The sequence below is a fragment of the Sclerotinia sclerotiorum genome, genomic scaffold (assembly GCF_000146945.2).
Source record: "Sclerotinia sclerotiorum 1980 UF-70 scaffold_2 genomic scaffold, whole genome shotgun sequence".
Taxonomy (NCBI): domain Eukaryota; kingdom Fungi; phylum Ascomycota; class Leotiomycetes; order Helotiales; family Sclerotiniaceae; genus Sclerotinia; species Sclerotinia sclerotiorum.
The window spans coordinates 1297233-1322042 of NW_001820834.1; the positions used below are offsets into that span (position 1 = coordinate 1297233).

Consider the following 24810-nt stretch of genomic DNA (forward strand, 5'->3'; position numbering starts at 1 on the left):
AAGATAAAAGAGTAAATAAATTATAAAAATTATATTTATGATTGTATTTGTATTTATATTTATATCCATCTAATATTCATCCTACATTGTATGTCTCGTAAAGGTGTAAGCGGGAAAACTTGATAGTAAACACTTGAATTTTTTTAGAGGTGAAAGAGATGAGCATATATCAAATCCCACTATCCATTCCCAATAATTCCCAATACTTCCCCTAACACCAAAAACCGCTCATTATTCCCACTCTCTACTTTCCTCCCGCATACCACCCTCAGAAAACACCACCCCATACCTCCGCAATCTTCGCGCTCAAAGCCCCTTGTACCTTTTTATTCCCAACCAATGCGCCTATCTCCTTGGACACCATCTCCCTCTTCCGCTTTTTACTTACTTCGTCCGAGTCTAGAATTATCGCTGGACCTTTTCCTTTATTTTTTGGTTTTTCGTTGGATATTCCTATTCTCATCCCCATTCCATTGCCCGCACTTCCTGCTCCTACACCCCGCGCGCCTCTTTCATCGGCTTGCACTTCGCCGTCAAGATTCTCAAATGCCTCCAAGAAGGCCCTGGGTGTAGGCCATCTCTTCTGAATTTCAATTGCTTTTACAGCCGAAATACTTTTCGTTCGCATAAGCATTTTAAGATAAACATCTTTCAATGTGAGATTTTGTGATTTATTAGATAGTCCCTCGAATGCATCGAATGTGATACTATATTCCCTATCTGGTTGCGTGTTCCTGAGATGTTGCATTAATGGGCTGTAATTTTTGAGCGTCAAAACCGTAGTGGGGACAATGTAGAGTGGATTTCCTTCATATTGCTTCTTGAGGAGTTTCGTCATACGTTCAATGTATCGGAGACTTTCACCTAGATCGAGAGTTTGTTTAACATTAATACCATCTTGAACCATCATTTTCGCAATCGAAGTTGTGATTCCGTCGCCCCATTTATCCATAATGTCTGCGTCGATTTTCTTATTTTCGATCAAATATTTCACATTAGTGATACTAGATCTCTTGAGTCGAAATTTTTGCTCTTCGTATCGACCATCTTTTATAGAACCAATGAGATCATCTAGTCGTTTGCGTTCCATGATGTAGTCCAACATTATGAGATTGGATTTTCCGAGATTAAGCCATTTGGCTTTGTCTTCACGGACTCGTGCTACCCAGAGAAAATCACCCAGCGGAAGTGCTCGAACGGAATGAGCAACTCCCATATCGGTTAGTCGGTTGGGTATTCCATCCCGATCTTTTTTGCTAGCTACTTCACGGTTGTCGAGAATGAGCTCGACGGTGAAGGTGCCAGGACGGAGGATGATGGGTTCGAAGGTTGGAATGCTAACAGCGTCCCCTTCCGGTATGTCGGGAATATTTGGATTTGCTTGAGGTCGTGCACGGGTTTGGGGGTCAATTTCTTCGAGTTCGGAATCGGTGTCCACATCTTGGTTTCTTGCTGATGTACTAGATGGGCCTGGTGCAGCAGGCTGGAAATCATGTGCTCGTCCTAATGTAGGGTCACCACTAGCCTTGATGGTATCGGCGAGATCCCATCCTTCATCCGTGAGATAATATCTCGTTGCTGGGTTCTTTTTTGTATACACAAAATCTTTGTTGATCAAAGTTTTCATAGAATTCCATGCCGTAAAAAATTCACTTGGTCTTGTTTGTGTGAAAGAGTGGTCACTATAAGGTTCTGCTAATGCGATGATCTCTTCCTTGGTGATCCCAATCCTGCTGTTTCGTGGTTGAGTCCCTAAAGCCAACATAATGGCATAAGCACCTGATCTTAATTTCGGAACATAGGTTTTTGTCTTCCTAACTTTCTTTGGTGATGGCGAAGGCGAAGCGGGATCATCTCCATTCCCTGGCACATCAGCAGCAACTGAATTCCTCTTTTTGCCCCTCGACTTTTTAGGCATAGCAATACCCATTTCATCGCAATACTTCTCGAGACTATCCGTCAACCTCTTTGCAAGTCCTTCTCCAAGTCCATTCAGGCACACTGCTTCACTTGGATGATCGAATCGCATAGGGCAAGCTTTCATAGAATCTCGTGCTTTTTTGAGGGCAGGAAGAGATTTGTATCCTCGTTCTTGTGCTTCGACGACCCATTCCTCGAGCCATTTCAATAGCAAAGGGTTCCCACAGTCAGCTGGAGGAGGCATTTTGTAGTCTTGGTTGGCGACTCAATAAGGGGACAAGGCTAAAGAAAGGCAAAAGAGAGGCAAAAGAGAGGCAAAAGAGAGGCAAAAGAGAGGCAAAAATGATTTTGTGGCTATTGCTCAAACCCGAAGTGAATTACGGTCCCTCACGTGATAAAACGAATTTTATGATAGTAGCCCGCACATTTGTTGTTATCGTTTTGTATTAAGGGTAGCGACAGTCAAAAATAAGTGATGGTTGCAAACAAAATTGAGGAGATTCAGTTGACGCGACAACTTGGCAGATCAAAAGTCACGGTTGCTCATGTTGACGCGAGGTCACATGTTTTATCTTCAAGGTTATGTCATTCACTACTTTGTGCATTCATTTCTTTCAATTTTATGCACAAATTATGCAGCAGCAAACATTTTACCATTTTCTAACCTTCATATTCTTTATCCATCTCATTCATCTCTTTCATTTGCTACGTATAGGCAATCCCGTTACTGCTACGAGTTTACATCAGCTCCATTGTCAAATTATCGTCTCATACTTGAGCTCAAAAGAATTGTCGATGTGCCGGCAATCATCGTCTTCAGGTGCTTATAAGTGAGCCTTGGTCTCTGGTCTCTTGCTTCAGCTCGAGCAAGTCCCACTGCACTTGTGACGATGTTGCGGATTCTCGTCCCATACAACTTCATGCGTCATAACACAAACGGTGAGCCACTCTTCGATACACTTCATGTTGTCAATTAGTTCTTTTCTGTCTACTGGCTTGAGGAATCCACCAGTGTCTGCTGCGGGGTCCATTCCTCGTACTTAAAGGCTACATGAATACAAGACTTGATTGCAACCTCGAATTGGGAAATTTGATTTGTGGTAAGCATAAAAATTCCTTCATATTATTCGAGAACGCGTAGAAATGCTGTTTTTGGAAGGGGGAAAATTAGCTCGGTCTTGTGTTATAAGTTGAAGTTTGGCATGAGATCAGATACGGACCGAAGACCAACGAATTCCCTTCAACTTTATTGGCTACTCCTGAGTTACGAAAGTCATTCTCAGGAATTTCCTTGAGAAATGTGGCCTGTAGCCGAGGCCATTGCTATTAGCGGAGGATATACTCGAGAACTCTAGGCAGGTACAACGCATCCTGCTCATCATGCCATCCATATTGCTGATAGATCACTTCGTCAAATCTGCTTAAAAGATTCCCTCAAAGAGATTGGTTTTTTGGCATGCGTAACATCCGCACTTATCGACATCGTCTCCTAGTGTCAGTGTGCCAATACTAGCAAAGGCTGGTCCGTAGTGGACATAGGGCTCGAAGTCGATCATGACTCTACCGTCAATCTCAGAAGACCAATCAACACCGTAGATTTCGCAAGATATTACGGCCTATTTTGGCTGGCTTCGCAGTCGGTGGAAGATTAGTCAGATCCATTTTTGGGCTATAATTATACATGCGGTGTCTGATTCTGTAATCGTATGACGCTCGACACGCATCATCATTCTAAAATTAGTTATTTATACCTTAATGTTCAAAACAAAATAGCATTTTTGAAAAACTCTATCATCATCATTTTGAGCCTCCGGAGACCCCGCTGCTCGAATATTACTTGATACCCATAGTCAAGCATACAGTCTGCATTCTTGGCTGTACACTAATGTCGGAATCTTTTCCCTCACTCGATCAATCTGCCACACCTTCACTATAATCATGAAAATTATCAGGAAAGAATGCCAGGGAGGAAATAGCTTTGTAGCCTCAAAGCCCTCTACAGCGAGCGTTGCAGGAGATCGCTTGAAAAAACTTTTATCCCAGTCGTATGTCTAGGCTAGAAGTTTCCAATCTCTGTCATTGGAATGTCGTACCAGTCTCAAGTTCTCATAAACAAACAATATTCGCTGGAAAAAGTCACCACATACTAGAGTACCTGGTGAAAAGATTGTCCAGAGGGTTTCTATTGGGTTTCTTGAGACCAGAAAGAGCATCAGATTGAATTGATTGATTCTCTAGCTAAGCAGTTAAGCTGCGAGTATATATTCAAAAAAAATGAAGGAATAAGATTAGGTATTCAGCCTTCGGAATTAAAGTGCTTTGAAATCAAAATATTGAAAGCAAACAAACAGTATACCAAAAAGGAAAGAATAAATTAAAAGTTGAGTTTTGTTTGCTCCTTATATGCATCATGCAATATACATGCATATGCTGCCAAGATCCTAGGAGGTCAACAGTTTCGTACGTCACTGTCTTTTGATCTATGTCCGACTCGAAACTTTTGAAATACTTATCGAGTTTACCATCTCCAAATCCACTATTAATGATTTCCAGAAGAAGCTTAAGACCAGCCCGTGCTTGTTTTCGGTTTCTTCTTTGGCTTTTTCTTCTGTTGACGCTTTGAAGTCATTCCAATACATGACAAGAGGCTCATAAGGAGAATGCAGAATAACTTGACAACCATCAAACCAATGACAAGGCCAATGGCCAAGGAGTCGCTTGAGCAAACTCCATAACTTCTCACTTGTGATCTCTATCTCACTTTCGTTTCCTTCGGCTCGAACGTCATTGGCAATGATATTGCGTAGAATAAAAGCATTAAAGTCTCTCATAGAGGGTGCTGAGAATGGCTCGTTAGCGGGCTGATCTTTAGGTTCTTCAGCCTCTACATATATCTTGCTAATTGCAGTTCCTGCACGCGACAGAGGATTTTTCGTGTTAATTAGTACTGGTAGCTACGAAATTATTATCTCGATTCCCTTAGTGATAAAATTTCAAAGAAAGAATGTCTCCAGAATGAAATTCAATATCCGGAGCTGAATCCGGATGTGGAAAAATACCGTCTTATGGGCAATGAAGATAAACACTGAGATTATTCATGGAGAACGAGAAGGCTAAACTAGGAGCCATTAGAAATATCTTAGCACGGGTAATAAATTTCTTTGCCCTTTCAAGACATCATATATTGTAATTGATAGAGTAGGTACAACATTTTGAATCATCAAAAAGCATTGTTGCATGTTTTGGTCAAGATGGTTGAAGTTGCAGGCTGTAAGCTCAAGGTACTAGCTGTGATAATGGATATGGTTGGGACCGCCTACGGGGGGGGGGATAATCTCAAAAGCAGAAGAGGAAAAAGTTTTATTATAGAGCAGCCGTTGAAGTCCTGAAGAGTTGTGGTATTTCTCATGTTATCTTATATCGGAGTGTGGAAGAAATGACAGTGCTTCATGCCAGAATACAGTGAAAATATCCTGCATTTTCAAGAACTCGTGCCCTCAACGCTCCTCATGGCTTTATCATCCAGACTGAACTAACTTCATGCATTTTGGGGTACCCAAACTCCGTTAGAAGACTCATAACTAGGACAGTCAGTAAATAGTTCTCAAGGAATCTCATAAGATCAAACCAACTTACAAATTCTGCTGATAAACACCTTTTGCACTCTCAGTAGTGACTGAAAACACGCCAGGTGATGTGACTGACGTTTTTGGAGTTGATAGAGAAAGTGCCCCAATAGATTTCGATGTGATTGTTCCAATCTCCATTCCCGTAATGGTAACGTAACTTTGATAAAGTTGTCCATCAGAACCAATGCCAAAGACATCTATACGACCTGGAGACACGGAGACGGCGGTGGGCTACATCAAAAGGATGAGCTCAAACTTCTCTAAAACAATCATGAAGTACTTACATCATACAGATATGTGCCAAGGCAATCCTGCCAAGATCCCCATATGCCATTTCTGGAACTTATTCGCTTCAAGTTGTGAGTTTCTCCGAATACGAAAACATCCACACAGTCTGGCTTGCAAGATACCATAACAGGATTACTCAAACAAAAACCATCAAAGGTATGCCAAAAGTCAATCCAGACATTTCCTGGCCCCGTCCATGTGTGAATAAGCTTACCAGAACTAAGTTCTACGCCGAATAAAATAATTCGACCGTCGTAACCACAGGCTGTTATGGAGCCACCCTTTCTTTGAGCATATTAGTAATTATGTCCTAAGTGCTGTCAGCCTAGAGTGTAACTCACAACTTCTTAAGTTTATCACCGATACATGTCCAGGTGAACGCCGTACTGATTTGTGATTTAGCTTCGGAAACAATCCAGCATTCTATGTCATAAAGAAAAAGAACATACTCGGAAGTACTCAGACCGGCATAGGCCAGATTATCGAATCCAATTATAAAGACAGCAACCTTGTTAACAGCATATTTGATGGCAATAGGAGCACAAATGCTATTTTTACCCATAGAATCCCAAGCCGACCATCCACTTGATGGACTGTACCATTTATGATATACATTGGAGTTGAGACCGCTGTTATAATCAGATATCAATACGTGTCCTTTCAATACGCTTGAATAAATTCTTACAGAGCAAAGCAATGAACCTTGTTGGCCGGCAAGGAGACAACAACGGGATCTATTAATATTAGAACTTGCTAATCATAAGTGGCAAGCGCCGAGAGGGATTAAGGTGCTTGCCGTAAACAAAGACTCCGCCACTAAAGATTTCCAGGAATTAGCAAATTTACCACACAAGAAAAATGCTATTCAGAAAAGTATGTGCTTGATATTGGGCTGAAAGGGCCCTCTCTAGCCTCCGTGAGGGAGAATTCAAGGCTGATGCCGCACAGTTTGGGCTAGCAATAGGGGACAAGAAAGAAGTAAGTGACTAAAGTGGAAACTCCAAGTCGAAGATGAGATTCTCGGATTGGACGAAGGCCAGAAGGAGAAGTACCTTTTAGACCCGAGCTGCAATTCACCGTGTTTATTTTTGAGTAGAAGTCATACTACTCTTCTTTTCTAGAAATAACTTGTATCTAGAGAAGAAGGTGTCGAAAACGTATGGCAAAGAAACCAACTTACACAACGCCATTTTCGTCGACATCAGACCACTTGTTTGCCTCCCAACCTGTTGACCTCAAAGTTAGCTAAAGTTAAAGATCAAGCACTCATTTCCTTCACGGGATATGATAGGAACCCAAAAGGATAATGAATTCCCGTTAATCTCTGTATCGCGATCGGTATTATATGCTGGGAGAACATACTTTGCAGCCAAAGAGCTCTGGAAAGAGAGATTAGCGAAAAATGTCGATGTAAATACAAATCGATGACTTATAAAAATTGGGAATGTTTTCATAATGAGAAGAAAAAAAACAAACTTGGAAAAAAGAACAGACAAAAGGATAAAAACCCGGCTGCAGTCTATAAATTTGAACTCACTGATCCGTGCTAATAGACTCCAGATCTGCCCTCACGGTTGACATAGTGACTCCCTGAATAGCAGAAACAGCCATTTTTTCTCTCTGAGTGATTTCGATATTTTATCCAGTATTGAATTGCGGGAAGGAATTTAACAAAGTTTTTATTCAAGGTTTGTGTTCTCTTTTCAAAATTTCAAAGATTTAGACGGGAAGGGTAATTAAGTGGGTTTTGGTCGGATCCTCCGCAGTCCATCAATTTAGATTTTGTGATGTGATATAATTGGTGGAAGAAAATATAGTACTTATAGAATTGTAACAAGAAATTGGGGCGGGAGATAGTAATAGAAGCGAATTCTGTGTTCAAGGCGTGTTTGACCAAAGGGAGCACAGATGCGAGCATAGAAGCACTTCCAAGCCCCTTTTCCAAGTACGACTTCTCTACTCAGAGTCTACCGCACTCGAAGACCTCGTAGTTGCAGGCGAAAAGCAAGTTGCGTGGGGAAAAGTATGACAGATCAGAAACATAGGCGGGGTTCGCATAACCTTAAAGCATGTTTGGGGGTCTGCTGTGCAGGAGGAAAAGCTACTGCTGCATTTGAATCTCAATAGAGAACGGAGAGGTTCCGAGATCTACTCATTTCTCTTTCTTTTATTCTTTAGCTTTTAGAAGTACGACTAATTTTGAATAAGAAATTCAAATAAAACCCAAATTTGAAAAGTATTATAATATATGTGACCAAAAGGGTGTTTATAGACCAGCAATTGTATTTAACTTAGAATCTACAGGTGAAGAGCACCTGTAGATGGGGATAGCTACTCTATATATACACAAATGAATGGTCTAGCCACAATGGCTAGGCAAAAAGAAGTCATATTTATCCCTTCAATGATCTTACTTTACCGATAACCATTGATACCTAGTACTTGTTCGGATCTGATCCTCAGACAACCTAAATCGTATACTAATCCCGAGTAATCGTATCATATGTGAACATGGTTAATGTACCTGAGGTTTCTTATATAATAAGGGTGGGAGAAAAGCAGGGGTTTCCGTCACATTAGTTTTTAAATTTTTGAAATAAAACCATAAAACACATAGAGTTGAGATTGATATAATAAAATACTTGATCGAGATAGCGCTTTAATAGTCTTGTCTTATCTTGCTTTTAATAAATAAAAGATTTTGTAAACCCTTTTCAAGAAGACTAAGAATCATATACTGTCTGAGTTGCTTGGAGATACAAATTATTGATTGAAAAGGTAGTACATATACGGTAGCAAAAACTAGAGTTTATGTCACTTGCTGCATTAGCCTTATGCGATGCACATCCATAGTGTTACGGACGTAGCTACGGAGTACATGCCTCCGTGCGAACTTGCGGAAAGTATGGCATACGATGAATGCGTCTTGCAAACGAGCTGAGTAGATCAAATTAATTTCAAAGAAAGATGTGGCTCCTCTGTAAAGCGTGGGGTTCAAGGGTGTTGTGAGTCTGCGTACGAAGTGGAATCGAAAAATAATACAAAGCAGGTAACCAACATCCAAAGATTACAGGAAAACATAACCAACCACAAATCCAGGGTTGATTGAACCTTTAATCGCCTTTTTCTTTTCATAACTGCAAAAACGTTCCAGCTCATGCTGGAGTAATCAGTAATACCACTATGCCGTCTTTTGTTGAGGCTATTGACGAGAGCTTTCTTGGCGGCGGCCTACGAGATAGGTTAGCTCATGCCAGTAACCTTTGGCCTGGAGATCCTCGATCGGCTATTGATTGGTTCCTCGAAGAAGGGAATGTGCCTGCGCAGACAATTAATGTCATGACCTTTGTGAGATCACTCTTGGGTTACTTCGACGACGAAGAGTATGTTTGCGGCCGAATTCTCTCACTCTTGGGAGCTTATACGCTTGAAGATCTGGTTTTGTTGCTTTTCCCGCGCAACGTGCTGGATCAAAAGCTAGGGGTAAATCCAGCCGACTTTCCATATAATTGGGCGACAACAAATTTGACGATCACCAAATTGGAACAAGTTCGCGCCGAGTTTCTAGATGACCACCCACTCGTTTTCATGCTTATTTTGTTGAGGGAAAATAAGTTCTCAATCGCAGACCGCTCTGAGCGCATAACAGAGTGCATTCTAACTGCGATGGAGCTCGATGAGCTTGATGTTAGATCGCAACAGCTTCTGCCCCTTGTAAAGAAAAGCTTCCCCGATCTGAGAGACGCAGAATTTTCTTCAGCAATTGAATTTATCAAGTCTTTGAAAATTCTCTCCAGCCTCGTTGAAGATCCAGAGGATGTGGCACACCTTTATAACTCCAACTATCGCTCTGTGCGAAGCATCACGGTCCAGTCAAAGAACAACTTCAAGAATGAGTTAGTCGCGGCTGGTGCTAGCATTGAGAATGCCCTCAAGATCTATGACTGCGCAGAGCGTGTGGACTGCTGGAACGAGCAACTCTGGCTACACCTGATGAATTCCCGTAGGGCAGACTCGGTTATGATTGATCCTTACTTTGAAGCGGAGAAAATTGATGCACCAAGTGATGACACTTGGATGGGAAAGTCTCACAACAACCTCACTGATATCTTTCAGCTCGAAGATTTGACGTGCGAGGAATGCTGCTCGGTCACTTCCCTTTCCGCCTATTTCGCTGACCTTATGAATTTGCTCAGTAATACTACTCCAACAGGGGAAGTTTCAAAAGTCCATGACCCACCAGGCACTCGGAATAGTCTGCTAAATCATCTGTCACGACGGCGCCCAGATCTCAGGAAACTTGAACTCACCTGTGCAAACTCGCAGACTATGATTCCGTACATCAGTCTCGTAAATGAGGTGCTCGAATCTTTCATTCGCTATAAGTGTCTATCCTCTCCTGATTCTATTCGCGCATTTAATACCCCCGTTGATGCGCCAGATGATGGTCATTCTCCTCAGCCACTCAATCTTCCCGGAAATACAGACTATGAGGTCTATTCTAAGATTATCTCGCATCAGAGATTCCCTTTCACCTGCTTTCCTTACGACCAGGCACGGAACATGGTAATCTCGTACTTCAACATTTTTCAAGTAGCACATCGTGACTTTGTTGATGTGTTTCAAGCACCGGAGCTCATTCTGCAGAAAATAAAAGGGAAAATCACTAACGATGACATGAAGAGGTCGCTAGCTTGGGGAGCAGGAGAGGTGTTGGAGAGACAAAGGGCAGCAGAAGCATTGGGTCTGCATCAGATGGAATTTGCAGCAATTACAGGAGAGAGCTTTTTCCCCCAGTCTTTAAGTGACCTTCTAAGAGGTCTTTCGAGTGACACGCTCATTGACACAGGCATACAAGAATACGAGTTTTGCCATTTGTGGGGTTATGAGGATGATGAAACCATGTTAGGAAGTGCAAGCGGCTTGTCGCAGATCAAAAGCCAACTCATGCAGAGGTCTGGCTTGGAGTTTCAAGACGTTCTTGACCTCGTAAAGACTCAACTTTTCGGCCAGCAACTAGTAATTACGAACGAGTCTGGGTCCAACGAGTTTACCGAATCAATCTCAGATCTTCGCCTACTGTCGAACGCATCTAGCCCACCATTTCAACCTCTTACTTCAAAAATATGCAGAAACCTCCAGTCATTCTTGCGTTTGAAGGCTAAACTTGGTTGGTCGACCAGAGTACTCGACGCTGCTATTTACTGCTTACGCAACAGGGAATTGGAGAGTTCACCTTCTTTTAAGTCGAGCACTATAACTGAAGTACAATCCATTTCCGTCTATGTGATCAAAGGTATTGCTGCGATTGTTAAGTTGAGTGACCTGTGCGGAATAGAACCTGATTTTCTTATTCCTCTATGGGGCCCCATCGATTCATTTGGAGAAGAATCACTACTCCACCGCAAGTTTCTTCGTCTTTCCTTGGGGCCAATATTCGCAGTTCCTGAAGATTCTGCGTACTTTCAGCCTGATGGGAAGACATACAAAATTCAAGCATGCGGTGCCAACATCTGTGCAAGCCTCAATTGGCGTTTTGAATACTTCGGAGATCTTCTCCAAGCCACAAATCTCTCAAATGCTGATTTAACCATTGAGACCTTTTCTACTTTATACCGATATGCTACGATATGCCGGATTCTTTCTGTCAGTCCCAAGGAATGTGTGCCATTCTTCAAGATCTTCTTCAAGAAAGAAGATCCCTTGGCAAGTCCCAAAACCACACTTGCTAATATAACGCATTGGACGACGCTACTCAATTCAGGTTGGACTATCGAAACACTTCTTTTAGTTCTCGCAGGACCCGCAAGTGATGAAAGCAGTATGACAGCAGGAGATTCTGGGCTGCAGCTGACAAGCGCAATACTGGAAGGGAACAAAGAATTGAGAAAATCACTTTCATCTCTTTTCAGCGGAGCCATTCTCACTCCTGAGACAGTTCTCGATTGTGCGGGACGTGCCTTTGACTCAGTTACGGCCAAGCTAGTGGTCGAGTTTGTTGAAGGTGAAATTCTCTATATTCCACTGCTTATGTTCTAACACGCTGACATTAATCCTACAGGTTCCCAGGTTAGAACAAATGCTATCACACTTGACACGCAACAAGATCTACAAAAAAGCATAGATCTGTCGAAGGACTGGCCGAAGAAAATCTCAGTGATTCCTTCCTCAACAGCCCAAAATTATTCTGCTCAATTCAGGCTCTGCGGTCTTTTGACTACGGAGGAGAAGCAGAAAATTATGCTTGATTCTTCATTGCTTCCTTCGTTAACCACTGCGCTGAGAATTCTCGTTGAAAACTCGCTTCTTCCTCAAATTGTCATCGAGTCGCGCTTTCAAAACAACTCGCGGAAGCTTTCAAGTAATATCCTCATGCAAGACTGGGCTCCGAGCCAGCTTGGTGTGAACAATCCGTCGGCAACCACACTTGTTTCGGCTCCCTCTCCAAATGACATTTTGATCGAGACCGAGTCCCAAGTTCGAGAAAGAAGAGCTGCGTTTGTCGATCTAGCAGCGCCTGCCATCGTGCAAGATACTCTTACGACGTCTATCCTCAACATTATGAAAGATCTTGTGCTAGACGTCGATATATCAGTCCTATCATACCTTCTTACAGATACTGTGAAAGTACCAACGAATCAAAATAATGGAGTTGAATCAGCTATGGCGGCCCTGAAACACCTGAGTGAACCGGTAAAAACGAAGATTGATGCGAAAAAGGTAGATGCATACTTCATACCCACAATCACCGATGATTTCATATTGCACTATACTGGCAATTTAGATGTTCCCAGCCTGACGATAAACGGGATTGAGGTACCATTTAATACCGTATCAAAGGCGTGGAACGCTTTTCGCATGAATGCCGGGCAGTCATACCTTCTACAGGGTGTATTCTCTGCCTCGGAACTCGCATGGTCAACATGCAGATCAATGATGACCCCCTTTACGGAGGAAGAGCTTCTGCCATCATCAATTGTCCAACAAGCTAATTTAATCTTGAACGCCATCCGTCGGGCAGTATGCATTTCTCAGACTGTGCAACTGACGACATCAGAACTTCAGTACATGAACCGACAAGAACAAACGGAGCACGAAATATTGGCAATGGATCTAAACTCATCGTCTTTGATAGACTTGGTCCACCTTCAAGAGTATCGTGAACTAAGGGATGGGCTCCTCCACGTTAATACGAATAGTGACCTTACCAGTCTCTTTTCGTGGCTGTATAACTCCACCAATCCGGATGTAAAGACAATTGCAACCAAAATTGGAGCGAGCACTGGTTGGAAAGATACGCTAGTAGAAAGCGTCCTGAATGCAAAATACCCAAACTTTACTCCTGCAGATCTTGTAGCAACTTTGCGCCTCCATGATGCCTTTATAAGCCTCAGAGCTATTATCGACTTTTACGAGAAGCTAGGTGATTCATCTAATGTCACCTCCAAGCCTCTTATGGTTGAGCTCTTTGATCTAGCACGACCTCCGCCGCAGCTCCATAATGGAGATACCTACATGGAAGCTGCTAAGAGTCTTCAAAACAGATTGACACCTTCACAACGGGAAACCGCGGATGAAGGGTTGATGGAGAGTCAGCGGAAGGCGCTCGTAACTTTTCTTTTGCAACAGAAATTCATCACACGAGACCTTGGTATCTGGGATGCTGATGGACTATTTGAGTATTTCTTGGTCGATGTGCAGATGGGATCCCAAATTCGAACTTCACGAATCAAGCAGGCTATTTCGGTTGTGCAGATGTTTGTTCAACGATGTCTGCTAGGACTGGAGGAAGGGGTCGCAAAATCAGTCCTGGGGCATGAAAAATGGGATTGGTTGCAACAATACACCTTGTGGGAGGTCCACAGGAAGATTTTCCTGTATCCGGAAAATTGGATCGACCCTACACTTCGAGATGACAAAAGTGAGCTATTCGACCAGTTCGAGGCCACCTTGATGCAGAAAGACTTAAGCATCAACACTTTCCTCCAAGCTATCCAGAGCTACATATATGATCTAGACGGAATTTCCAGTCTCGATATTGTTGCATATGTTCACGAGCCGCAACCGGCAGCCGCGGATATTTTCCACTTATTTGGGCGGACCCGAAGTGGACCATATACCTTCTACTATCGTACTCTGACTAGGCTGAGGACCGCAGAGGTATTTTGGCGACCATGGACCAAGGTTGAGGTGGATATCCCGTCTATTGAGACGGAGTGGGAAGGTCAGCGACTTATGGATACAGGCAGTTATCTCCTTCCAATAATGATCAAAGGCAGGTTATACTTGTTCATGCCAACGATTATGCCCAAGACAATTGTGAAGAATATATCAAGTCTAGATGGATTAAACTCATTCGATGCTTTGCGCACTCAGAAACCAAATATAGCGGAGCCTGTGCGTATTTGGGAGATAACAATGGCATGGACAGAATTCGTCAACGAAGGCTGGTCACCAAAGCGTGTTTCATCTAGCAGTCTCAGTGTTGGTTTAGATGCATCCTCATCGCAGTTAAGAGTTGATCCCGATTTACAAGGCAATACATTGACACTTAAGGTCAGTTATGGGCAGGCTGGGAAGACTACTTCCAAAGCCATTGGATCATTTATATTTTGCAATGACCAAATGAGCACTGCAGACAACTTTACAACCTCCACTCAGGCCGGATCCTTTGAAACCTACTTTCAGAAAGCATTGCAGAAAGGCATGGACCTCGAATCGCTGCCCGGAGGAACCAATTATACCAACCTTACAGCTCTACTTTGGGTACCACCAGAATTAGAGAGCACGGGGGCGGTAGATATCTCTTGGACCTTGTCAAAATTGCCACAGAGAGTGACGGGCCTCGTGGTCAGCGCAAAGGTTAGCGAGGGCAGGAGGGCAAGCTTCTTCAACATACCAAAATTGGAACTTCTCAGCTCAACCTGGACCCAAGAAATCATAAAAAACAATACGGAACTCGTTTCAATCGACCACACATTCTCGCACGAACTTATGGAAGCTACCGCTGATCGCGTTGATCCGTTACGCTGTTTGTACAACAAGATTGCTCAGCTACCGGCTGGTACAATGAGAGAGAGTTTTGGCGCTGGTAGTCACGAAGCATGGTAATTACACTCCAGTGCCCCTGAACCGAAGTTTAATGAATGTTTGGGTCTGTTTTTGAGGAGACAATTCAAAATTCTCATCATTTTGTCTCACCTCCTCAAATAAAATAAATTAGAAATTGGTAAACTGACTGCGCAATACTACAGGTATCATGAATTAGGACGTCCTACAGCCCTCTACAAGTAAGTCAATATTTCTAATGCTGATACGTCCTTTCTAAAACAAAAATAAATGAAAAATATGAAAATGAAAACCAGGTATTGCAAGGAACAAATTCCGAGTGGGATACATGGACATTCTTTCTTGGAACCTAGCTCGGGAAAGTAGTCTTTCCCATTTGGGAAGTGCAGATCGAAATGGATAGTTTCGATTTTGTGGACCTCCTGGTGATGAAGGAATTTTTCTTCCAATCACGCTCATGATATCTTTTTGGATAACAGCTAATAACATTGATAGCTGGGAGGTTGGACTACACACGATTTTATTGGCAGTTGATCGATTTTCTGTGACGCAGCAGTATGAAGAGGCTTTGGAAGTTGCAAGACTGGTGTTTGATCCATCTGCAGATCTAGAACTGGACGCGAATAACGAAGGAAGTTATCGATCATGCTGGCGTTTCCCTCCATTTCAGGAAATGGCGCGTCAAATTGCTAGCCGTGGAGAGGAGTCGTTTGATCCTTTGAATCTCGATCATTTGAGCAAAGAGATTCAACTTGCCATCAAAGAGCGCCGTTCGTACGGTTCACTCGTGCATGCAGCCGCCAGAGGAAGACCAGTCAGCTACATGAAAGTGGATAGTAATGAAATACGCCGAGATTCTCATTGCAATGGGTGATGTTTATTTCCGCAGAGCTTCCCTCGAGAGCTTACCGATAGCTACGCAGCGATACATAGAAGCCGCGCGAGTATTGGGGCGCGAGCCACCAAAAGTACCCGATTTAGGAAAGAGAAAAATGAAGGCAATGACTTTTGAGCAATTGCGAGAACAGGATATCATGTATGACTCGGTCATATTTGATTTGGGCTTGCCGTTCTCAGCAAAACTGAAGAAAGGCGCCGCTGAGACGGCAGACAGGGATCCAAAGAAGGAGAATATCGCTTGTTTCCTTCGGACAAACTATTTCTGCGCCCCGTTAAATCCTAAATTCAAGCAAATGCGAAGCCTTGTCCAAGAGCGTCTGTATAACCTCAGGAACTCTTTCGACATTCAAGGAAAGCCCGTAGTCTATGGCCTTCGTGAAGCACCTATTGATCCAGGAGCCGTGATCGCCTTTAGCAAACAAGGTTTAGGAGTATCTGATGTGCTAAGTATAGTTTCTGGCGAACGAGATAGTCCATTGCCTCGACAGCGTTTTGACACTCTTTTGAGGAAGGCCCTAGCACTGTGTACTGAGGTGCGAAAACTTTCTGGACGTCTTCTCACTGTGGTAGAGAAGAAAGATATGGAGAATTACAACTCCGGCTGCGCTCAACATAGCACAGTAATACAACAAATGATGCTCGACATCAAAAATGTTGAGCTTGAAGAGTCACAGCAGACTCTCGAGTCGCTCTTGATGAGCCGTAGCTCGCTAGAGGCACAGTTGAACTACTACCTCCAACTTATCGGCGAGCCAGATTCCATGATTCCAAAGCCTAAAGACGAATGGATTGATATCCAACAGAGTATTGATGCACCGACAAAAGACGAATTGCGAATGTCTTCATATGAGGATTCGGAGATGAAAAAGTCTCTCGCTGCCGCGGCCAAAAACCGTGCAGCCGTAGGCACTGACTTAATTGCTATGCCCCTATATGTCGTGCCACAAGCAACGACCAATTTTGAGCCTCTGGGTGTCGGTGGATCGATTTCGTTCGCTGGTAGCTCCATTGCTGATGCCATAGCGGCAGGGTCCACGTTGGCGAGAGGCATTGCTGCCGTGTTGGCAGATGAAGCCGCCCGAGCTGACAAGAAAGCTAACCTGACAATGCAGTTGCGGGAACGGAGACTCCAAGCAAATATTAATGGACGCGAAATTAAGTCAATCGACAAAGATGTTGAAATCCAAAAAGTCCATATCACATCAATTCAGAAGGAAATTGAAATGCAAAAATCCGAATTGGAAAGTGCTGCTGGAACTGAGGAGTGGTACCGCACCAAGTACACCAGTGAACAATTGTATATATGGATGGAAAAAGGCCTCAGAAATCTGTATTTCCAAGCCTACGAACTAGCCATGACTATGGCTCTTCGAGCAGAGAGCTCTTTCAACTTCGAAAGCGGAAGCAAAGGCTCCATAATCAGAAGGGGTGGATATTGGAACCCTGCTCAGGACGGGCTTCTTGCTGCTGAAACCCTATATTTGGACCTAAGGAGACTTGAAAGTGCGCAACTTGAAGTACCTGGTGCTGACTACAACATCAGCAAGACTGTGTCTCTAAAAGACTTTGACCCTCTGGCTTTGGTGAAACTCAGGGCTACAGGAACCACTGATTTCTCTATTGGCGAGATGCTTTACGATATGGATTTCCCGGGACATTTCATGCGCAGGATCAGATCTGTTAGCGTCTCGGTACCGTCAACTTTAGAGGCAGGGACCAGCACTAATGCTGTCTTGACGTTATTGGAGCATAAGTACCGTGTGACCCAAAACGCTGCTGACTATGCCGCTTCTCAGTCCTCTGCCGGGAGTGAAGCATTCAGGACCGATCGGATTCCCATAACATCTATAGCTGTAAGCTCCGGCACCAAAGACTCCGGGGTGTTCGAGCTCAATTTCTCTGGTCCCCGGTACATGCCGTTCGAGGGCGCAGGTGCTATCTCAACATGGCGTCTCGAATTTCCCTCGCCAATCCGTCATTTCGATTACGAGACCATTAGTGACGTACAACTACACGTGCAGTACACCGCGTATGAGGGAGGTCCAACACTGAGAAAGGCGGCGAAAGATGCTGTGATTCAAGCAGCTCAAACCATCGAAGCCCAAGGTCAACATCAAGGATACTGGGCACTTTGGGATCTCAAGAACGACTTCGCTGATAAATGGGGCGATTTCCAAAGCAAACTTCTCGGCACTGCGGCCGCAAGTCTGGACCTCGGTAATCTGAAAAATCGTTTGCCTTTCTGGTCACGTCATCAGGGAACTCTCCAAGTGCAAACTTTCACGCTGATGTCTCGAAGTAAAAACGTGAGGGATAGATTGAGCATATCGGTGGATCCAAATGCACCCGCATACAACGGAACTGATGGTATCTACTGTGGCGATTTCTTTTCCAAAACTTGTGATATGACTGAAAAGAACTTAAATTGGAAAATCTTGGCGAAAGCAGTTGCACCTGCAGCGGTCGGAAGCGAAAATATTTATTTGTTTATTCGTTACATTTATGTTGGGAAAAATCTTTCATAAGTCGATTACTTGCGCAATTCTTGAATTTCTTTTTATCTAGTTAGTATTTTTGAATAGTTTTTGAAGGCTTAAAATGTTGTTCTGTTTCTTAATGATAATTGTGAGAGTATAGTGCACCGACTAATTGGAAGTCTTTACTAATTTCATAAGCAATCTACCTCTGGCCTAACGTGGTTTATCAGTAACCGGAACATATCAGTAACCGGAACACTTTTACCTCAATTACCCATATTCCATTAAAATAAAATTACAACAACACCATAAATTAGGATTGAATTATATACAATCTAAAGATCAATTAATGCTGGATCGAACTGACAAGTTCGTGCATTATGTAAAGTACTATCGCATTTGTGTTACGAGGTTTGCCGTCTAGATCATGTGGAAGTGCTCTAGGCTCTCGAGGTGGTTTATAACTAGATATCAAACAGGGATTTAAAGTAATGACAATAATGCAATTCGTAACTAATAGTAGAGTATACTAAATGATTGATCTTGAGCACGAAGCTCTATACAAAGGAAATCCATCTTGATTATATAGTCCTTCATGCTTCCATGATTACTAGTGATCCTTCATGATCATTAGTGATCATCTATATCGTGATCCTTAGTGATCCTTAATGATCACCAGTGATCACCTATACCGTGATCCTTAGTGATCCTTAATGATCATCAGTGATCACCTATACCGTGATCCTTAGTGATCCTTAATGATCACTATTGATCATTTGTGATCACGTGTCTTGGTAGTTGTGTAGCCCGTCGTAACACTACTAAAAGCTAATCTCACCAACATTGCAACTATCCCTAAATGTGACGGAAATCCCTGCTTTCCTCCCACCTTTATTATATAAGAAACCTCAGGTACATTAACCATGTCCACACATGATACGATTACTCGAGATTAGTATGCGATTTAGGTGACCTGAGGATCAGATCCGGACAAGTACTAGGTATCAATGGTTATCGGTAAAGTAAGATCATTGGAGGAATAAATATGACTTCTTTTTGCCTAGCCATTGCGGCTAGGCCATTCATTTGTGTATATATAGAGTAGCTATCCCCATCTACAGGTGCTCTTCACCTGTAGATTCTAAGTTAAATACAATTGCTGGTCTATAAACACCCTTTTGGTCACATTTACCAATATACTTTCCACCCCTCGATTCAAGAATGTGATTCGCTATACTTTCAACACTTATGAATTTAGGACTAAATCCTCGCTCATCCATATCGATTATATGCTGAATAATAATCTCCTCTTCAATTTTAGTAATTTTATGCTGTTTTTGACGATATTCGGAGGTAGGAATGATCCTTTTCATTTTATGTATAAGTGTTGTATAAGTAATATTGTAAATCTTGGCAGTTTTCCGGAGGCTTAAATTTTTATCTTTAGCCATTGCCTCTATCGCCATAACGATATCGCGTTCATTTAATGTCGATACCATAATTATTTATTGATAAATCGCGTATTGAAGTGATTGGTGTGAATTGAGGTGAAAGTGGTGCACGAGGTGATATGGTGCACGGGGTGATGAAACACGTTAAACAAAAGTTAATATTATCGCTCGTGACAATTCGTCACACACACTAGCTATTATATAATTAACCATGCGCTAGCCTCAACCATTATTCTGCGAAATTAAATTTCGCAAGCATCATCGTCTTCTTCTTCGTTATCAATGTCGCTGGTAACATCATCGACCGATTTATCAACTCCAGCAGAATTCTTAATTTCAATCATAGCAGCGGATGCGAGGGTACTGGTTGTAGGAATAATGACTACAGACGTTGAAGTCGAGTTGGTCGATGAGTAATTAGCAGAAGCTGTAATGACTGGCAGAGAGTACCCAGAACTGGCTGTGGTGGAAACATGGCTGCTGGATGCTTGGCTTGTAGATGTACCATTCGAGTAGACAGGCGCCACGATAGCAGAAGGAAGTGGTGAGCCAGAAATTCCAACATTTCCTGTCACAGATGCTGCTTTCGAGATCGAAGTAGCTTGACCGTAGTATTCCGTCCCATTTGTGGATGCTGCTGGAACTCCACTAATATGTGTCAAAGCAGCTGAAGTAAGTGCTTTACCCACAATGCTTGCATACGCCCCAGTTAAGTTGAAGAAAGCAGGTTTCGTAGGCAGAACGTAAGCTGCGGTATCATTAATCTTGGCTTTCTCCTTCGTCGTTACATTGGTATTTAGAACTGGATCCAAACAACCGTTGTACAAACTATCACACATACTAATGAGACTTTCATCCCCAGAACTTCGGCATGCGTCAAGGATTACTGCACAGTCGTTTTTACAAGTGGCGTGATCGCTGTCACAGGCATTAGAAGCTTGGAGACCAGCGAGAGAACAGGCGAAGTATTTGGAGGAGCAGTCTTTGCCGGTGGGAATGGTGTCATTTGCGGAGAAGGACACGAGACAATTGTCGTAAAGACGGAGAGCTTGGGATACTGCGATGGTTGAGTTATCGGCAGAGGTGCTGGAGATATCGTAGACAGAGCTGCATTTGTTCTTGCAACTAGCCATATCCTATTGAAGATTGATGTTAGTCATTTATGGGTCAAAACTGTTCATGAGATATTCAGACAATCTTACCGAAGAACAGGTATTATCTGCACCGCCATCATTTCTGCAAGACAAAAATGATGCCACACAATCTTGTTCAAGAGCAGCTGTGGCGGCGTTGAATGAAACAAGACAGGTCTGGTATTGCTTTTGGCATGATGCAGTGAGGACTGGATCTCCTGAACTTTGGCAAATATCTAGAGCCACGGAGCACGTATTCTTACAACTGGCTACATTAGCAGCACAAGCATTCGACTCTTCGTTACAAAGGAGGAGACTAGAGGTACAGTCGGCTTTCGTGATGGAGGATTTGAAGTCGACGAGACATAGGTTGTACTGCGCAAGACAAGGCGCTTCGAGGGATTTGTCGCCTGAACTTAAACAGGTGCTATAACTAGTGGAACAACCACTAAGAAATGAGGGAGTCAGTAATTGGCTACCAAATAACAGCTCCAAGGCCAGGAGACACCAAAGGTATGGAAGAAGATGGAAAGGTCCCAGCATATAAAACTTCCCACATAGACCTTTAAAAGTGGGGACGGTTGTATGAGAAAGTAATTTGACTTACGACTTGCAGTGAGCCGCCTTATAATTGCGTGCATTATCTTCTCCGGTAGAGGACATGTACTCAGACACACAATCTTGCCCGGTAATGGCAGCTTTAGTGTCCCAGGCAAACGTCACGAGACAAAAGTTGTACTGTTCAAGACAACGCGATGAAAGAGCTGGATCACCAGAACTGAGGCAGGTAGAGTACGAAGTAGAACAATCGGTCTACATTCACTCAGTAAGTTAGCGATTAAGACATGCAAAGTATGTGTTTGAAGCACCGTAAAAATGGGAGTTTCGTGTTGGAGCACAGAATCAGGTGTAGAAAATAGGAACGCTTTTGGAGGGTTTACGAACCTTGCAGTCGGCATTAAGGCTTTGACATAAGCTGTCTTCCTTTCCCTCATTTTTGCACTTTGTGAACCTCGAAACACAGCTCGTATTGTCCAACAAGGCGGGAGTATCGAATTGTACAAGGGCTGAGTTATATTGTGCAAGACATGCTGTTCCATCAGCATCTCCACTAGAAAGACAAGTGCTATAATTGATGCTAGCGTCGTTCTTGCAAGTGGCAGATTCAGAAGCACAAGTATTCGATTCGCCGCCTTCATTTCTGCATACTATAAAATCTGGAGTCAGCAACATTCTAACCGGGGGGCTTTTTGAGTAAGGCGAAGATAAGGCGATATCAGGTATCATCATGTAATTCAAGAATGAAAATCGAAGTGCGTATCAAGAGAGTAGTAAATGGGTTAAGCTTACAGGTGAAGCTGCTAACGCAATCCAAGGAAGTTGAAACCGTGAAGGAATCTAAGCAATTGTTATACTGATTCATACATAGCGAATCATCTGCGCTGCCACTGCTCAAACAAATGCCGTAAATCGCGCTACATTTATCCTGTAAAATTGTGAAGTCAGTTACTGCCCATTGAAGGAACCCTTTCAGGAAATAAGGGAAGCAAAAGGGACGCATAGTACTGTGGGATGTCTAAAGTATCCTCAATCTAACCGGGTATAAGTTTGGATTCCGTTGGCTTGAACGGTAGGCATGCTGAATGAAGATAAGGAACGGCGAAGGCTTGTGTTTATCCGCCACGTGAACTTTCACTTCCTTCCAAGTACCTTGTAGTCTACAGTATTGTTCAATACGAAGCTGTTCCATATTCCTTTAGAAATGGAATGGCATTCTAGCTTCTTGCCACTTCTCAAATCCTATCAATCATCAAAGCAGTGAAGTTTCAACGCGATTTAGATTTCGGCCAGGACAAAATGACAAATATTAAAAGTTTGAGAATGACCCCCTAGATGAGATGACGAAGCAAAAATGAGGATGATGATAAGATAGGCAAAGTCCCAAGACTGGAGTTTCGAGACACCCGAGAAACACATGATTGAAGAAAACAGGGGTTTGTGCCATGGAGTTTGATAGAAAGAAAGTATTGCACTTACTTTACACTGCGCTGTGTATGAGTTGCATGTGTTATCATCGGTGCCGTTGGCTCTGCAGGCTGAAAATTGGGAGACACTAAGACCAGAAAGTTAGGATTTGTCTTGCAAGAAATTTTTTTTTGGGAGACAATGAATTGATTCGTTTCGAAAAATAAGAAAGAATGTATGTCCGCGGCGATATACAAATAGGCTTCGAAGTCGGGGATAGAGCTCGCTTCCGAGAACCATGAGATTTATGGACTGTTTGAACTTACCAATCGCGACTGGAGGAGGACTCTCTAGTTGAAAAGACGCTGAAAGAATCGAGACAATTGTTGTATTGTGTCTTAGCTGCTGACGTATCTGGAGAACCACTCGTGAGAGCCGTTGCATAAATCGTGCTACATTTGTCCTTGCCTGGTCTTGTCAGTCATATGCTTCAATTGACAACGGTAACATGAGACTATGCCTACATTGAGCTGCGTAACTGTTGCAAGTATTGTCAGGAGTTCCCGCATCATGACAGGCCGAGAAAAGAGATGCACAATCTTTTCCCGCCGAATCCTTTGCAGTGGTGAATATGGTGAAGTCATCCAAGCAAAGATTGTACGAATTCATGCATGATGATGTATTGGACGACGAAAGACACGATCCATAGCTATCAGCACATGAGTTCTTGCACTTGGCATTAATCGATTGGCATGTGTTATCAGCTCCGCCGTTGTCTAAACATTGTTGATAAGAAGAGACACAAGATGTGCCTGTGGCACTCGAGCCATGAGCAGCGATCAAGGCCACGAGACTCAAATTAATGATAGAAGGTAAAGAAGTCCTCATTTTGACAAGAAGAACCGTATTATATTAACGAAAGTAATGGTTTTGGTGCCAAAAATTCCCGGAAACGAGAGACAAGATAAGATGTTTGGGAAAAAAGAGATACGGAGCGGAACACGAAAAAGAACTTGGGGATAGTAAATACAAATACGAAAAGTGATCGCACTTGCCCACTTAGACAAGCCATATTTTGTAAAGTATATACTTTGTTTGGTGGAGCAAGTGGAAATTTGATAAGTCTTCCATTCATGGAGTAACCATGGAGTGCAGTTGTCCAAAAATAGATAAATGGTCAATTGGCAACAGCAACCCCGATCTTTGATCTCGTCCTCAAAAACCTTACTGGGGAATGAAATCGATTTGAGATTCTAAAGGTCATTACGTCCTGCTTTCCATTGCATTTTCAAAGAATTCTCCCTGCTTCAGACCAATTGAGATTTCGATCAATAATGTGCATTTGTCGTTTTAAAAAGGTTCATCCGAATTCTCCACTCGGAAACATTCGCCTCTTATTGATAACCGCCAAGGGTCGGACTCGCGTCATTTTAGGCTTGGAGGTAATCTTACCCCTTATGGAAAACGAAGCGAGGCAAGGTTTCTCCTTGGGGAAAACTCTTGAGGAAAGTGGATTCGGTATATAAACATGGAATGTTGTAGATAATTATGGGATGGGGTTCTTGTGCTTATTCTATTCGAGTACAAAGTATAATAATCTAGCTTATTTTGTTATTAATAATATAAGATTAGTTTCCTTTCTTTTTATAAATAGACTTTTTAAACGTCTATTTTGATGCTAATGGAAGTCTTGTCTGCCTGCCCCAGAGCCCTCCAAACCATTCAATGCCTATCAAACCATGAGCCTCGATTATACGATCTTACTAGATTGAAATAATTACACTTCTCTCGAAATCATTTCATAAATCCATGCAACCACTGATATTCACATCAACATGATAAGAACACTTGTAAGGTGAGGAAGTAAATTATTCTTGATCTTTAGCTCACTCTCATGCCATGCCCAAACTCGTTGATAAAACAATAGACAATATCGATATCAATGTTAACGCCAGATTCTAAAATCCAAAAAAGTCCT

General features: G+C 42.7%; 4 protein-coding genes across 4 annotated transcripts; 1 reads left to right on the top strand and 3 right to left on the bottom strand.

Annotated features, from left to right (window-relative positions):
* Positions 1-268: 268 nt before the first annotated feature.
* SS1G_01584 (hypothetical protein) lies at positions 269-2164 on the bottom strand (the record flags this gene model as incomplete). Its single annotated transcript, XM_001597340.1, has 1 exon — positions 269-2164. One exon carries the CDS (start codon positions 2162-2164, stop codon positions 269-271), a length of 1896 nt encoding a protein of 631 aa, XP_001597390.1.
* Positions 2165-3043: 879 nt separating this feature from the next.
* SS1G_01585 (predicted protein) lies at positions 3044-7448 on the bottom strand (the record flags this gene model as incomplete). Its single annotated transcript, XM_001597341.1, has 12 exons — positions 3044-3066; positions 3141-3225; positions 3828-3850; positions 4430-4759; positions 5007-5038; positions 5557-5780; positions 5834-6122; positions 6179-6223; positions 6287-6466; positions 7018-7063; positions 7117-7216; positions 7410-7448. 12 exons carry the CDS (start codon positions 7446-7448, stop codon positions 3044-3046), a joined length of 1416 nt encoding a protein of 471 aa, XP_001597391.1.
* Positions 7449-9020: 1572 nt separating this feature from the next.
* SS1G_01586 (hypothetical protein) lies at positions 9021-18331 on the top strand (the record flags this gene model as incomplete). Its single annotated transcript, XM_001597342.1, has 7 exons — positions 9021-9733; positions 10184-11658; positions 11899-12857; positions 12903-14944; positions 15092-15127; positions 15402-15676; positions 15840-18331. 7 exons carry the CDS (start codon positions 9021-9023, stop codon positions 18329-18331), a joined length of 7992 nt encoding a protein of 2663 aa, XP_001597392.1.
* A 1645-nt stretch (positions 18332-19976) lies between these two features.
* On the bottom strand, positions 19977-23720 carry SS1G_01587 (predicted protein; the record flags this gene model as incomplete). The annotated part of the gene is made up of 8 exons (XM_001597343.1): positions 19977-20870; positions 20937-21132; positions 21475-21680; positions 21813-22075; positions 22218-22353; positions 22905-22980; positions 23159-23300; positions 23357-23720. The coding sequence occupies 8 exons, from the start codon at positions 23718-23720 to the stop codon at positions 19977-19979; spliced, it is 2277 nt and encodes a 758-aa protein (XP_001597393.1).
* Between the last annotated feature and the right edge of the window lie 1090 nt (positions 23721-24810).